Below are 14844 nucleotides of genomic sequence, written 5' to 3' on the forward strand. Positions count from 1 at the left end.
GGGCAGCCGGAGCCCAAGGCGATGGTCGATCGCAGGGGCTGATTAGGTCGCGCGCGGGCTCCCAGGCTGGGATTAGCAGGGGGGTACAGGTCAGGAGTGAGTGGGCCCCAGAGGAGCCCAGGCTGGGTATAGCGGGAGGCTGCGGTCAGGGTGGGGGCCCAGGCTGGGATAGCAGGTGGGCTTGCAGGCCAGGAGTTCGAGGCCGAGGCTGGGATAGAGCAGGGGGGCTGCAGGCAGGAGTGAGGGGCCACGGCTGGGATGAGCAGGGGCTGCAGGCAGGATGGGGGCCCAGCAGGCTTCCAAGGGGCTGGGATAGCAGGGGGTGCGTGGCCAGGAGTGAGAGGCCCCAGCAGGAGCCCAGGCTGAGGTCATATTCGACGTTGCTGCAGGCTGGAAGTTGAGGGCACGCAGGAGCCCAAGGCTGGGATAGCGCAGCGCGGGCTGCAGGTGCCGGGTGGGGGCCAGGTGGGAACGGGGTGGCTGCAGTCAGGAGTGAGGGGCCCAGAGGCGCCCAAGGTCTGGATGCAGGGGCTGAGGTCAGCAGATGAGGGTGCGCCCGAGCCCCGGCTGGATAGCAGGGGTGCGAGGCCAGTGTAGTGGAGAGCCCAGCTGGGATAGCAGGGGCGCAGTCAGGAGTGGCGGGCAGGTGCCCAGAGCTGGGAATATGCAGGGGGAGCGCGCCAGGGAGTGAGGGGCCCCAGCGGAGCCAAGGCTGGTGCAGGGGTGCAGGCCAGGGTGAGGGGGCTCCATGCTGGTCGATTTCGTGCAGGGGGCTGCTGGTCAGGAGTGAGGAGGCACGCTGGATGCGGGGGTGCAGGTTGGGAAGTGAGGGCGCCCGGCAGAGCCCAAGGCTGGGGATTCAGCGGGGTCTCGGTCAGCGAGTGAGGGGCCAGTGCTGGGATGCGCGGGGCTGCAGGTCAGGAGCAGGCCAGGTGGGTAGAGGGGGTGCTGGTCGGAGCGAGGGGCAAGGGCGCAGAGGGTGGGGCAGGGGCGGGATAGCAGGGGCTGGCACGGTCGAGTGAGGGGCCAAGGCTGGGATAAGAGGGGCTCGCAGGTCAGAGTGAGGGGCCCCAGCAGGGAGCCAAGGCTGGGATAGCGGGGGTGCAGTCCGAGTGGGGCCCCGTCAGGAGCCCGGCTGGGTAAGCAGGGGGATTGCAGCTGTAGTCGGAGTGCGGGGCCCGGGCTGGGCTTAGCAGGGGGCTGCAGTCAGGAGTGAGGAGCCCCAATGGCTGGGTAGCAGGGCGAGGTAGGGTGGAGCGGGCCAGGCTGCGATAGCAGGGGGTGCAGGCAGGAGTGGGGCCCCAGCGGGCCCAGGCTGGATAGCGGGGCTGCAGTCAGGACGTTGACGCGCGCCCAAGCGCTGTGGATCAACAGGGGCGGGTGTCCGGCCCGTGCAGGTCAGGAGTGAGGGGCAGCTGGGATGCCGGAGCTGCAGGTCAGGGTTGAGGGGCCCAGGGCTGGGTATGGGGGCTGCAGGTCGAAGTGGGCGCGCCCCAGCAGGGGCCCAAGGCTGGATAGCAGGGGGCTGCAGGTCAGGAAGTGAGGGGCCGGTGGAGTAGCAGTTGGGGCTGCAGGTCAGGTGGGGGCCAAGCAGGGGCTCCTAGGCCTTGGCTGAGGGCTCGACTGCAGAGTCGGAGTGACGAGCCTAGGTGTGGCAACGTGGGTGGGCGGGGGAGGCGGTGCGGGGGAGGGGGTGGGGGGAGATGGGATAGCAGGGGGCTGCAGGTCAGGTTGAGGGCCAGGTGAGAATAGCGCGGGTCTGGCAGGTCGGAGTGAGGGGCCAAGGCTGGATAGCAGGGCTGCGTCAGGAGTGAGGGGCCAGCTGGGTGAGGGGTTGCAGGTCAGGCGTGAGGGCCCAAGGCTGGGATAGCAGGGGGCTGCAGGTCAGGGGCGGGGCCAAGGCTGGGATAGCAGGGGGCTGTAGGTAGGAGTGAGGGCCGCACGGGGCCCAAGTTGGGATCGCAGGGGGCGTGGTGGACCATCGGGTGGGGGCGAGTTTGGGGGGGCGTGTGATGGCCCAAGGCTGCGGTCCGGGGGCTGCAGCGTCAGGGGTGAGGGGCCCCGCGCTGGGGCACAGTGCAGGGGGCTGCTCGGCGGTCCTGAGGTGCGGGGCCCAGTGCTGGGATAGCAGGGGCTGCGTTTCATGGAGTGAGGGGCCAGGCTGGGAGATAAGCAGGGGGCTCGCCGGGGTGCAGGGGGCCCAGCACGGGCCCAAGCTGGGGGGTTGGGATAGCAGGGGGCTGCAGGTCAGGAGTGAGGGGCCCCAGGCTGGGATAGCAGGGGGCTGCAGGTCAGGAGTGAGGAGCCCAAGGCTGGGATAGCAGGAGACTGCAGGTCAGGAGTGAGGGGCCCAAGGCTGGGATAGCAGGGGGCTGCAGGTCAGGAGTGAGTGATTTTTCTTCTTGGAAAGTCAGTATTTTTACCGGGCCTGCCCTGTCCCCCTCTGCTGTGAGCCCCTCTCTGTCCCTTGCCCCTGCATCCATTTTCTCCCACTGCCACCCCCAGCAACACCACTAGTGACAGAGCAAAGACAACCCCCCAGAAGAGGCAAGTTAACATCAGCTCTGACAGAGACAGGGGGCTTGTTTCTCTTCTCCTTTATATCAATGTAATCAGGAGCAGCCCTGGGCAGGCACTAGTAAGAGCAGGTGAAGGATACTTTGTGAGTAGAACCAAGGCCCGGGGAGGAGAGTCCGCATCTGCCCACACATGAAAGGACTCTGGGGCTGGAGGACACTTTATCTCCAAGTTTCAAAGAGGATTTTGCAAACCATGGAAGGTGAAACACAAACTGACAAAGAATCTGTCCCTCCACTGCAACTGGCAAATTCATCAAGATAACTACAGTGTGTAAGTTAGGGTTTACTGCTGCCCCCCGGCTGAGCCTTGATGTCTGCACACTGGGGCTGAGGCACCAAGGGGAACAGAGCAGTGTGTTGGCCTAAAATCCATCTTCCCCAGGCGGAACACAACCGGAACCTTGAACTGTTCCCAACATCCTGTGAGTGAGACTATGGCCGAAACCCACCAGAGTTGAAGGGCCTTTGCATGGCCATTTCCACCTCTCTGTAGTACAGACGGGACATTTCAATGCCAATTAATCATGGGCTGGACACAGCTGTTCCTCAACAGGCAATCTCAGCCCAGTGCCCAGGGAACAGGTCCTATCATAGAAACCACTGCTACAGCTGGTCCTTTCAGGCAGCCTCCGTGGAGACACTTCGGGCTGAATGGGCCAGACACTGAGAGATGGTTCTCCAGGGCAGTGAGAGAGTGGTCCTGCCGCTGCCTACTCTGTAGCTGCTCGGGATGCCAGTCAGTTAATCGGGCCCATTTCACCAGCTCCAAAGTCAGAGACAGCCTTTCCTGAGAGCAAAGCTGGGAGTGCTTGTTTCCGGACTGCTAACTGCAGGGCTGTACCTGCCGATATCCCCATTGCTTGGGGGTTCAGGGGTGCTCTGGCTGCAATGAGGCCTCTTCTTGACAGCTGCAGTCAGTGCATTTCTTCCCCACACCAGCATCCACTGGTACCACAGGTTCAGGCAGCTTCCTCTACCGCCGAGAGAGAGAGAGACCATTCAGAAGAGGATCCTGCCCCTGGGTTCTGCCAGCACCATCCTATCATCACACCTGCTCCCTAGTCCCAGCTGCTGCTCTTGAAATGCACCTGCCCCACTCCCCTTGTGGCCCCTGTTAGGTTATCTTGGAGAAAGCTCACGTGCTGGAAGTCATGCTCGCAGAGTGGATTTATGGGCACGCTAAGCCTCCCCTCTCATTTCCTAGGCAGATGACACCAATCAATGCTCCTGCATTGCCCTACAGTGAACAAGTGAGAGGCTATGACACAGCCCTTTGTGCTGCTTCTGCTTATCACACTCCAGACAGGTACTGAGCAGCTGCCACTTGTTACAGAAACAGCTATAATAACTCAGAGGAGCACCTGCTCCCAGTCCCATATCTCAGCGGGAACAGCCGATACTGATCAGACAAGACTGCTGCTTCTCATAGCCACTCCAGTCCTGCTGGCCCCTTAAATCACTTCCCAGAAAGTCCTCCAGACACCAGCTCCTTGTGCTAGGGTATTGTGACACACCCTGCGAGAGCTGGGAGCCTGGTCTGAGCCTAGCCCAGAGAGCACCCAACTCTGCCACACATGGTGGGAAGCAGGAGTGCTGACCAGTGGGGTGAGCTGGCTCAGCAATGACCCCAGAGGACTCTGCTGGACCTGCTCCACCCCAGATGGAGCTGGCCTCTTGGGAAGCCACAGCAAGGAAAGCTGCTCAGCATCCCTGCTACAGACTCCTTCTGAGAAACACACTCGCAGCATGGGGCCACCATCGGAACGGGCTTCGGATTGGGAGCTTGAGGCTGGAAATCCTGGGTCCATTTGCCACACGACCTTAAGTGAAAATCTGTGCCCCTTTCCAGGCCAACCGGGAGCATGAGGGAGGGTGGCGGCTCCAGCTGCCTTTGAGCACTGGACTGACATCCAGCATTTCATGGTCACCAGCCACTGGCTGGAGCCACTGGGTGGTGCTCTCAGCACATGGCAAAGCCCAGGCAGCACAGGCTGCAGGTTGAGGGGCAGCTTCCTTGTCAACAGGAAAACCCCAAACCTGGAGAAGCAGGAATCAAACCTGTCCCAAGGGCTGGTGTCTCGATGCCCAGGGCTCTAGCACTGTCCCCTCCATCCCTAGGGAGTACTGGGGCCACCAGCTGGGGGGCAGAGAAGGGAAAGTGCAGGGCCAGGGCCCAGCTCCCTCCAGTTCGTCTTTGTCCACATACAACAGGTACAAAGCTCTGAGCACCTGCACAGTCCTCTGGTGGTCAGGTGCAGGCAGTCAGGTGTTGCCGCCTGACTGCCTAGGGTGAAAGGGGAGAGGTGAGGCTCAGGAGGAGCCAAGGCCTTGGCTGGGGCAGATTTGTGGCCATGTTCCCCAGCATCACCCCAAGAGAAACAGGTCAGGAGGAGGCAGCAGTGAGAGCTTGTGTGACCCCAGGGACCCTTCTTCCTTGCAGCCCCACTGCAGGTCCTTTACCTGCGTTGGCTGGCTGGTGCCCCTCTGGGGCTTGTGGCTGGCGTGGTTGACTGTCCAGGGCCCCAGGGACTGGCCAGCGTAGAAATCCATGGGGGAAGTCTGCTGCCACTCGATTTCCTTCAGAGCCACAGCAGCCTGGATGGGTGCAAAGTCATGTCAGCACAACAAAGGACCCAGATCCTCCACAGGGGAGTCGCATGGAGAAAGGACCAGTGTACCAGCCACTCTCAGCAGGTGCCGAGGGCTCAGACTGTTCCACACATGCACTTGAATGACTTAGTATAATGGCCAGGAGCATTACTCCAATCAGAGTCTCCAGCTTTTTGAGGTGCTGGTACTAAAAGGGCACTGCTGCAGGGAAGCTCGCAGTGCTGGGGTCCCTGGCTGGGCACTGCTGCAGGGAAGTTCGCAGCGCTGGAGCTGGACTGCATATTAAATCATGACAGAGCATTAGGAACAATCCAGGTGCTCACTCTGATGTGGTGGGGGGAGGAGAGACAACTGGGAGCACAGGGAGAATGAGCCTGCAGCGCTCTGTGTGATCTGCAGAAGCATGTGGAGGTGGCTGTGACTGGCCCTCCCACGCGCACCCGACGGGACACGCAGACCAGGCAGAGAATTACAAACGTGTCCATAAATCTTCCCTAAAATAATGTGCTGCTGGCCCCTTAGTCCCTATCTGCAGTGATGGGGCGGCCCAGTCACAGCCAGGCTCAAAGTTCCCCTGCTGTTATTTGTCTGTGCCCAGCTCCCAAAGCCTCTGCCTTCCTCACAACTCGCCTGCATTGGGCCAGGCACTTCGTGGAGGAGCAGGAGGCATTTGGGGAGCTTGGGCCCGGCTGGGCGGGGTCAGAGGTGCACCTGATCTGTGCTATGGAACAAGTTCAGCCAAGGGAATGTCCATTCTAGGCCTCGAGCCTTGTCCGTCGGGTCCACCGACTCCTCTCCCTGCGGTGCTGGGCACCGGGGTGAATCCCATCCCACCTCTGCCAAGGCGAGACAGAGGGCTGCCAGGAACTTCTTACCTCGTAGGGCGTGAGCAGCGGCTTGCTGAAGGCTCCTCCCCAGTCAATGGAGAGCCGGGGACAAGCCACCTGCACCCACCTGGAAAGGAAGCACAGGGGTCACGTTACCCACTTAGTTCAGGCCACAGCTGCAGACAGGGTCTGCTCCCTCCTGCCAACCCACTGGGCAGGGCTTCACACAGCAGCAATGGGAGACTTGCTCGTACGCTGCCCGGTGATCCCACGGGCTAGGAACAGTGCAGCAGGGATGGGCCAACAGGTAGCTCCTGGCCCGCACAGGGTGCTGGGCAGTCACCTGTGAGCACTGTCATTGCTGGCCTTGCTTGGCCTCCCCCAGTGGGGGTCCATCTCAGACCCTGTCAGCTCCTTAGGGTGGGTGAATCTCCAGTGTGTAGGGGGGCACAGGCTGCATTTGCTGAGGAGGGTGTTACACTGCACCCCGAGTAGCAGCAAAGGTGGAGGCTTTGGGGACCTTCAGTGGGTGCCTTTACGGCCACTCTCCACGTCTGAGGAGCTGCTGCCAGGGCCAGGGGCTTGGCCATTCAGGGCAGAGGGAGGAAGAGGGGCCCAGCGGACAAGAGGGAGCTCTGAAACTAGAGAGGCCACAGAGCGATTATCATCCTTTGGAAAGGCCAGATCCTCCAGCTCACTGTGACAAGGGCACTGCAGGGGCCTGGGGCTGCCCGCCCCACCACAACCTGCTCAGCTAAGTGGAGGAAACCTGCGAAGCAGCAAACAGCGCTCAGCAGGTTTATTTCAGCTTGGCCTGGGCTGCATCCCCGTCACCAGGAACCTGTCCTGTTCTCCATCATGTTTAGCCGAGTCCAGCTGAGCGAGAGCGTCGCACGAAGCAGCCCCGGCACCCAGGACTATTTCAGAGCCCAGGGTCAAACGTGCAGGGCTGGGAGAGGCTACTTCCCAAGCACTGGGGCACGTGGCCTGGGGGCCACCCCACAAACCACCCCCTGCAGCAAGGGAGGGAGATTTGCAGGCACCTCACTGGGCAGTGGTGTTCATTCCCCGCAGGTCGCTAATCCTGGGGCCCACAGCCAGGAGAAAGGGGGTGGCCTGCTTCTGCAGGGTGAGGGGTGGCTCTGCAGACACTCGCATGGGAAAGGATGGGAGGGGACGTGAGATGGTGCCCGGACAAGCCCTGGAGAATAGCAATGCAGTGAAGATGACCCCTGGGGAGGACAGACGAATGCAGAGCCTGCCCCACAGAGCATGGTGAGTGGGCACTCCAAGACACAGGCCATGTTGGGAGCAGATGGGTGGCTCCACGTGGACATGTCTTGCTGAACTAGGACACAGCGAGGGGTTCCTGGCCACATGGGATCCCAGAGCTGGGGCCTGCTTGAGTCCCCTAGGGGTAGCCCCTCTGATCCCAGCCAGGCATATCCAAACTGGGTCGTGCCCCCAGCTACTGGGGTGGGGGGGCCATGCTGGACCTCACTGGAGCACATGCTTGGTACCTCACCACTCACCACCACAGCTTCAGGGAATGGGGAGAGGGGGCCTTGTGGCTTCCTGCTCAGGCTCTATGCCTCAGCCCCGCAGGCCTCTGCCCAGGAGTCTCCAGCAGCCAGAGCTGAGCTCTCCGCTGACACTAACCAGGGCATTTCCAGGGGGCCTGCGCCCCACTCCCACAGCTGGGGCGGCACTGGGGGAGCGTGGGAGACACTGACAGACAGGAGGTGCGGCCCATTTAGGGTCCCCACAACACATCATGAGAAGCTGGTCAGGGCCCTGAGCAATCGCTTGGCCTGCTGATGCCTAGGCTGGCTCTGCTGACACAGCATCTGTGCCAGGACAAGTCCCTGGGTCTAGGGGACACTCCAACATCCTGGAGTAGACACAAAGGCCTTGCTGCTCCAGTGGCCTAATGAAATCACCAAGCCTCGTCCCTGCTCCAAGGGCCCCTGGGAAGAGACTCCTGCTTGTACAGTAACAAGAGACTGCATTTAAGCCCATTCCCAGTCTGATGAACTAGGAATGTTCTTCAGGTTTTCTCTGAATACTGTGTGGGTTCTTCAGTGTCCCCATGGCAGTTTCTTAATATCTAGGTGGTGGGATAAGAGTGTTGATTGCTGCAGAGCAAAGGGCCAGTGCACCTAAATCTGCCTCTGTCTCCTAGCAACTGATGGCCTGGCCCTCCTCCAAAGTGCCAACTGAAGGTGTTGGAGACAAAGATAGGTGCCCTCCTGCCCCAGGAAAGGGGCTGAGCAGAGGAGGAGGGCTGAGCAGAGGAGGAGGCTGGAGGGGTTTTTGAGTTGTGAGCTGCCTGAGGACGAGGAGAGAAGTGCAGATGTGGGGTCTGGCTCACTGCCCCCAGAATGGACCCGGCCAAGGGGTCCGGTTCGCTGTACCTACAAGCTCTGTTTTAGACCTATTCCTGTCATCAAATAAACCTCTGTGTTACTGGCTGGCTGAGAAGTCACGTCTGACTGCGGAGTGGGGGTGCAGGAACCCTGTGGCCCCCCCAGGACCCCACTGGTTGGGCTCGCTGTGGAAGCACATGGAGGGGCAGAGGATGCTGAATGCTCCAAGGAGAGACCCAGAGGTGAAGACGTGAGAGCTTCTCGCCCTGGAGACAGTCTGCTCCGAGGAAGAGGGCGCTCCAAAGTCCTGCCTGGCTTGGTGGGGAGAAGTTCCAGGCATCGCCGGGGACTCCGTGACACCAGTCTCTGAGGGCCCCACAGCAGAGTGTGCCTGCCTCGAGCTCCCAAAGGGAGAAGGGCCCACGACCTCTGACACAGCCAGTGCCTCAGGAGGCCACAGGGGCCTTGTACGAGACCATCACATCAACCACCCATGTGCAGAGGCGCAGCACCAGGCTGGGGTTCAGCCTGGCACCAAGGTTGCCAGCCAGCCCCATGGACTGGACAGGGAATAAACTGGACATCTGGCACACGTGAAGGACGGCGCCTCCTGCACACGTACATGGCCCAGGCCCACCTCCCGCATGCTGAGGAGACAGCCAGGCTCGGGCAGAGGCGGGTCACCCTCACCGGAGAGCAGGGCCAGCAGGGAGGGGGAGTGAGGATACCTGGACGGGAGAGGCAGGGGCTCTGATGGTGGCTGTGGAGGAGCCAGTGAGAAAGGATCCAGAGGACCAGGACACACACAGGCAGAGCAAGGCCCACACTCACCGTCGACGTCGGGGAACAGCTGCAGCTTTGCTGGGAAAGATCTCGGAAGCAGCACTCTGATGAACGAGAACCCAGGGCTTGGAGCTGCCTCTCAGGTGCTGTGGGAAGAGACATTGGAGATGTTAGGAGACCCCAGCTCAGGAGCCCGTGAGTGGCATGCTCGTCGGGGGCAGGAACATGTCACTCCCTGGGCAATGCAGCTCCTGCTGCCCGTTAGGAGCCCTGGTAAGGCTCGCCAGAACAAAGGGGGGGGGGCAACGAGCAGGGAGGGCTTGCCCAGTACAACTGGGAAGGGCCTCAGGAGCATGGGGGCCTGACCCCTGGGATGGGGGTGTGGGGTAGTCAATACCATAAGGCTCTGGAGACCCCTGGTCCCTCCAGCCATCACTGCTGCAGCAGGGAGAGCTACTGGGGGACGGGATGGGGCCCATTAGACAGGAGGCTGGAGCAGTCCCATCTGAGCCCCGGAGAGGGGGCTTCTCTCTGCCCAGATAGAAGCAGGACAAGCTCCCCTACCCTCACTGCCCCTCCCAGGTCCCTGGCCTCTCTGCAGGACTATCAGTTCCTTGGGACAGCCTCCATACAGCAAATGGGGGACATTAGGGTGCATCTCCAGCAGCAGAGCAGCTGGAGCCCAGACCCCATCAGGCCCAAACAGCAGTTTTGCTCAGCTCCACCCTCAACACTCACAGCTGAGCCTAATGAAGTAATTACTGTTCAATGACAACAATCTGTTCTTGTTAGCAGCAGCCTTCTGCTGGGCTGCCTGCAGCAGGCTCTGGGAGGGAGCAGCTTGCAGCAGGGGCTAGGTGGGCTCCCCTCCATCCTGGCACAGCCATCACTGGTCATACTGCCTCTGTCCTGCCTTCTGGCTGTCCTGGGCTTTGCCACAGCAGCCAGGGAGAAGGGATGATTTAGTTGGAGTTGGACTAGATACCTCCTGAGGTCCCTCCGAATCCTGAGAGTCTATGATTCTAAGCCACCGGCAGCATCATCCTCTGTCTTGACCCGTGAGGGACCGAGCTCCTGTAGGCCCCAGGTCTGCTCTCCCCGGCATCATCAGCGGAAGGGTCCAGCTAAGCCTGCAGCCACTCTCGCTCCCCCTCTCCAGCACTGCCAGTGCCCTGCCCTCTGACCCAGAGCAGCCTTGGCCCCTGCCCACTGCCCCAGAGCAGCCCCCATACCCCAGCCCTGGGCCCTCCCTGACCCATAGGAGCCCCCAGAGCAGCCCTGGGCCCTGCCCCCCCTGGACCCAGAGCAGCCCCCCAGCCACTTCAGTGCTGCCCCTCTAATCTGATGCACCTCCCCTCTGACCCCAGCCCTGAGTCCTGCCCTCCCTGACCCAGAGCAGCCCCCATACCAGCCATGTTATTCTAGCCCTGCAGCCCCTCCCCCCCGGCCCAAGAGCTGCCTGCTCGCTGTGCTGTACCAAGCTGGGGGCGGTTTTGTGATTTGGACTTGAGTGAACCCCCCAACTCGTCTTCCATGTGATGGAAGTGTGTGTGGGGGGAGCTCTGGGCGTGACCCCAGGCTGCACAGTGGGATGTGGGGTAGGGGCACCCAGGGATGCAGCAGGTGCCTCTCTCCCATCATGTCACCGCGGCCTTAGCCAGCTGTGGAGCAGCTACATGCTGTCCCTGCACTAGCCCTGGGATGTGTAGGGGCAGGGCCAGTGGGAAATGGATGAGGCCAAGATGGGGCAGGAGGTGGAGTCCCAGCCTCAGGGAGCTACTGCCATGCCTTGAACTCAGCAAGGATGCAGCACTGCAGAGCCCCAGTCCTGCCTGGCCCTTGGCACTGGGCCCGGACAGGGGAAGCAAAACCAATCCCGAGTTCACATCACTAAACTAAAAATAGCTGAGAATTAATTGCTGTGTGGCCAGCGTGGGGCTCGCAGGGCCGGCTCTCTCCAGCGAGGGGCCCGTTTAATGAGGCCTTGGCACTCGCTCCCTCTCATCTCCTGCTAATTGTCCTGCCAGCTCTGCTCCTGAGCCGTAGAAATCCTGGTTGATGGCAATCAATGGGCATGAGCCAGGGCCATGAGGCAAGTCACTGGCCAGGTGGGATCCCCTCCCTACCCCACTGCACGGTGAGGCCAGGGGGATGATGCGCAGCCGCTCATCCACGCAGCCAGCCACACGGGAGGCACAACCAGGCAAGTGCCAGGACAGCAGTGGGGCTAGGTGGGGGGAGCGCTGCAGACCCCAACACGTGGGCCTGAGTGGGGCAGAGACGGCTCCTGGACAGCAGGGAAGAGGGGGCAGCAGCTGATCCCGGAAGGGGGGATGGATTCTGAGAAAAAGCCAGTTTCTCTTTCCTGCTCCTGGGGCGCAGCGAAGCTTAATCGAGCCCTTTGGGGGATCTGGCTCCACAGAGCAGGGCTGGGGGGAGTCTGATCCCCAAGCCAAGCCAGCTGCAGGTCAGACACATCTCTGGAGGTACCTGCAAGATGGAGGTGGAGCCCTGGCGCCCCAGAGTCCCGAGAATGAGTCCCCAGCTCCGGGCGTGGGCGGCGGTGCGGATGGCCTCCTGCCGGGCATGCTGCATGAGCTCGTGGGCGTAGTGCTCCCTGGAGAACACTTTGCTGTAGGGGTCGTACCTGCTCAGAAGACAGAGAGCTGAGGGCAGGCATGGCTGGCAGTGCCCAGCAGTTCAGCCCCTCCCTAGAGTTAGACCCTGGGAGGATCAGGACCTTCAGGCGCTGCACTCACAGCTGCCCACAACTGACACAACATTGCGGGGGGGGGGCTGTCTCTCCCCACAGGGAGGGAAGGAGGGGGGCTGATCTCCTGTTCTGGCAGGAAGGGGTCTGGACACAAGCACGGGTTCCCTCACTGCTCTGGGATGAGCTCTCTGCAGGCAGCTCCAAACCACTGCCATTCCTGTCAGTCACAGGTCGCTGGGCTTCCCTCTGACCGCATGTTGGGAGGAGAGGGGTACTGGCTAACTGCCCCTCCACCACACCCCGGGGGGGCAGCACAGACCCACAGGCCTGCCAAACCCCACTCTCCCCTCCAGGAGGCACCAACGGCTCCTCTGACTTGGCTCTTGGCCGGAGAAGCCAGGTGGGGCAAGGCAAGGGCTCTTTGCTCTCCTGGTGTCCCCTGCCCTGAGGCAGCCACCTCAGGCTGATCTGTCAGTGCCAGCCTCTCCCTGCCAGGCGAGGACCGTCTGGGGAAGGTACCCTCTGGCCCAGCCCAGGTACAGGAGCTGGCCTGGACGGTTCATTAGATCCAGCAGGCCCCTCCAACCACACGCATTAGAGGGGGAATGAGCCAAGATGCGGTGGGAATGGGTCACTAGAGAATGTTCCCAGCCAGTGGCCCTCTGGTCAACTCCCAATGCAGGGCAGAGCAGGGCATGTGTGAACAGAGATCCGGTTCGCCTTGGCTCGGGCCCTGGCTTCAGCCCTGCCGAAGGCTGCAACGCACACAGGCCGGGCCACTCGCTCTCCTCCTGCTCTGTCATTCTTCCCCCTCATCAATTATGAAGAAATCTTTGATTTGTTGCTTTGTTTGACGAAGAGAATTTTAATCAAATCCCACTTGGGCTGCAGCAGCTTCCCCAGCCCCATAAACCTGACGTGCATCTCCCGTTAGTAACAAACGACCTACTAAGAAATTCAGATTTCACAAAATGGGCCAGCCTTTCGCTCCTGATATTTCATCTGCTTTCAGCAGCCTCATCATCACATTTTATGGCCTCTGCCTGCAGCAGCCGGGGAGTTTAATGGCTGCACCTCAAAGAGCTTTCACAGGTACTTGTCAAAATGTTTATATTCAGCCCGAGTAAATGGCTGGTTTCATCTCATCCAGCCCGACTCCTCTCTGCACCTCTCCCTCAGCCCTGGAGGCGCTTGGGATTGCTCCGTGGTAGCTCCCCCACATGACTCCCTGCCAGCCAAGTCCGCCTGAGTGCCCAGCACCCTGTGGGAGGCCAGACCGTGCTGCTGGGACCTGCAGGGTGAAGGCCCTGGGCCTGGTTCTGCTCCAGGAGCAACAGTCAACTGAGGCCATGTCTGCCTGTCCAGTGCAGCAGTGACACGGCTGGGCTGGTACAGCTGGCCGCTGCAGCGTGTCTGGTGAAGATGCTCTATGCTGACGCTCTGTGTCCCGTTGGCATAATAAAACCACCTCAGCGAGCGGCAGAAGTTGTGCCGGCGGGAGCTCCCCTGCCGGCATCGCGCGGTGCACACAAGAACTCATGTCAGTGTACTGTATGTCGCTCGGGGGGTGGTTATACGACATAACCTGTAGTGGAGACAGAGCCTGAGAAGCCCATTAACAGGCTCTGCTCTTGGTAGACAAGTTTTGACCTCACCGCCTCTCTCCTCGCCCAGCCACGCTGCACTACAGACCAGTGGTGGTTTGCAGAGCGCTGGCTGCTGGCTTGCCCACTCCGGCTCTGGCAGCAAATTGTATTCAAAAGCTAAACAAATATTAAACACTTCCCATGGGAGAGGACAAAGGGGGGGCCAGGCAAAAGACAATAGGAGGGGAGCTGGGTCTGAGCGACAGTCAGGGGAAGGAGAGGCGGGATACCCAGCCAGAAATGGGAGGGGAGGTATCCACAGACAGTCTGACTATGCCCATGCTAGGAAATCCCATATCCATTTCCCAGCAATGCCCCCGGTACGGCTCAACCCTACAGTGTGAATGTTGGTGACCCCTGCAGCATGGTTGGCTCCAGTACCTGTAGGCGGGAACTCCGGGGTTGGCAATCATGACAGATTCCAGGTGGAAACGCCCATCTCCCAGGTACCTGTAGCAGGCAAAGAAGAGCTCAGGGACGCTGCCACACTGCTCAGGAGCCAGCGGACTCTAGAGCTCAGTCCCAGAGCTGGGAACGTTTGGTTCAGGCCCGTTCTGACTGCCTGGTGGCTGCTGCTGCTGCTGCTGCATCTCAGCGCTGGGTGCAGGACGCACAATGGCCCATGCTGAGCACAACAGGCACAGAGCAGGGAAACAACCGACTAAGGGCTGGTTCAAGCAGCCCTGCACTCTGGGACCTGCAAACAAAGCCTGTGAGGCTACATGGGGACCAGTCAGCGCCAGTGGGCAGGGGAGAACCAGCTCATGCTGGCAAACAGTCAGAGAACCCCCCGCGCACGCAGCTGGCGAGGGGATGGGACCACTCTGCCTGGCGCACATACTGCACTCACACAGCAGGGAGGCCATCCTCGTTTGGTCTGACTTATATGTGGAGCTCAAACAGCCCTGGCGTGAGCAGGATGAGGAGCATCACATGAGCCTTCATGGGTTGAAAGCACTTGGCTGCTAGCGGCAGGCAGGAAGATCTCTGCTGTCTCCTTTGCTTTAAAAGCATCACATGCAGACAGTGAAAGAACACAAGGACGTGGCTCTGGGAGCCTGCCTGGGGGACGAGCTCTGGGGTCCCTGAGTTAAAGTCAGGGCTTTGCACAGCAATGGGGCTGGCCCTCCTCACCACTCCTGGCCCAGCCCATAGCTAGGTTCCAGGGGCCAGGCCAGCATAGCTGATGCTATAAGCCTGGAGTGTAGACACAGCCTAAACCAATGGAAGGGGGTTTTCCGTCGCTGTAGGAACACCCCCTTTCCGAGCGCTGGCAGCCAGCTCACTGGATGCATCCACACTGGGGCTTAGGTCCTTGGG

The 14844-nt window shown here is 60.9% G+C and overlaps 2 protein-coding genes across 2 annotated transcripts in view; both read right to left on the minus strand.

Annotated features, from left to right (window-relative positions):
• Positions 1-3436, minus strand: part of OVCA2 (OVCA2 serine hydrolase domain containing) — a 4964-nt gene extending 1528 nt beyond the window's left edge. The window contains 1 exon segment of the mRNA XM_075059550.1: positions 3421-3436. Within this exon segment, the coding sequence (XP_074915651.1) occupies positions 3421-3436 (16 nt within the window).
• Positions 2720-14844, minus strand: part of DPH1 (diphthamide biosynthesis 1) — a 61080-nt gene continuing 48955 nt past the window's right edge. The window contains exons 7-12 of the mRNA XM_075073963.1: positions 13906-13974; positions 11640-11812; positions 9210-9297; positions 6065-6143; positions 5040-5174; positions 2720-3552 (exon numbers count right to left, since the gene is read on the minus strand). Of these exons, the coding sequence (XP_074930064.1) occupies positions 3448-3552; positions 5040-5174; positions 6065-6143; positions 9210-9297; positions 11640-11812; positions 13906-13974 (649 nt within the window). The 3' untranslated portion in view covers positions 2720-3447. The remainder of the gene's footprint in view (positions 3553-5039; positions 5175-6064; positions 6144-9209; positions 9298-11639; positions 11813-13905; positions 13975-14844) is intronic.

The sequence above is a fragment of the Chelonoidis abingdonii genome, chromosome 20 (assembly GCF_003597395.2).
Source record: "Chelonoidis abingdonii isolate Lonesome George chromosome 20, CheloAbing_2.0, whole genome shotgun sequence".
In the NCBI taxonomy this organism is placed as follows: Eukaryota; Metazoa; Chordata; order Testudines; family Testudinidae; genus Chelonoidis; species Chelonoidis abingdonii.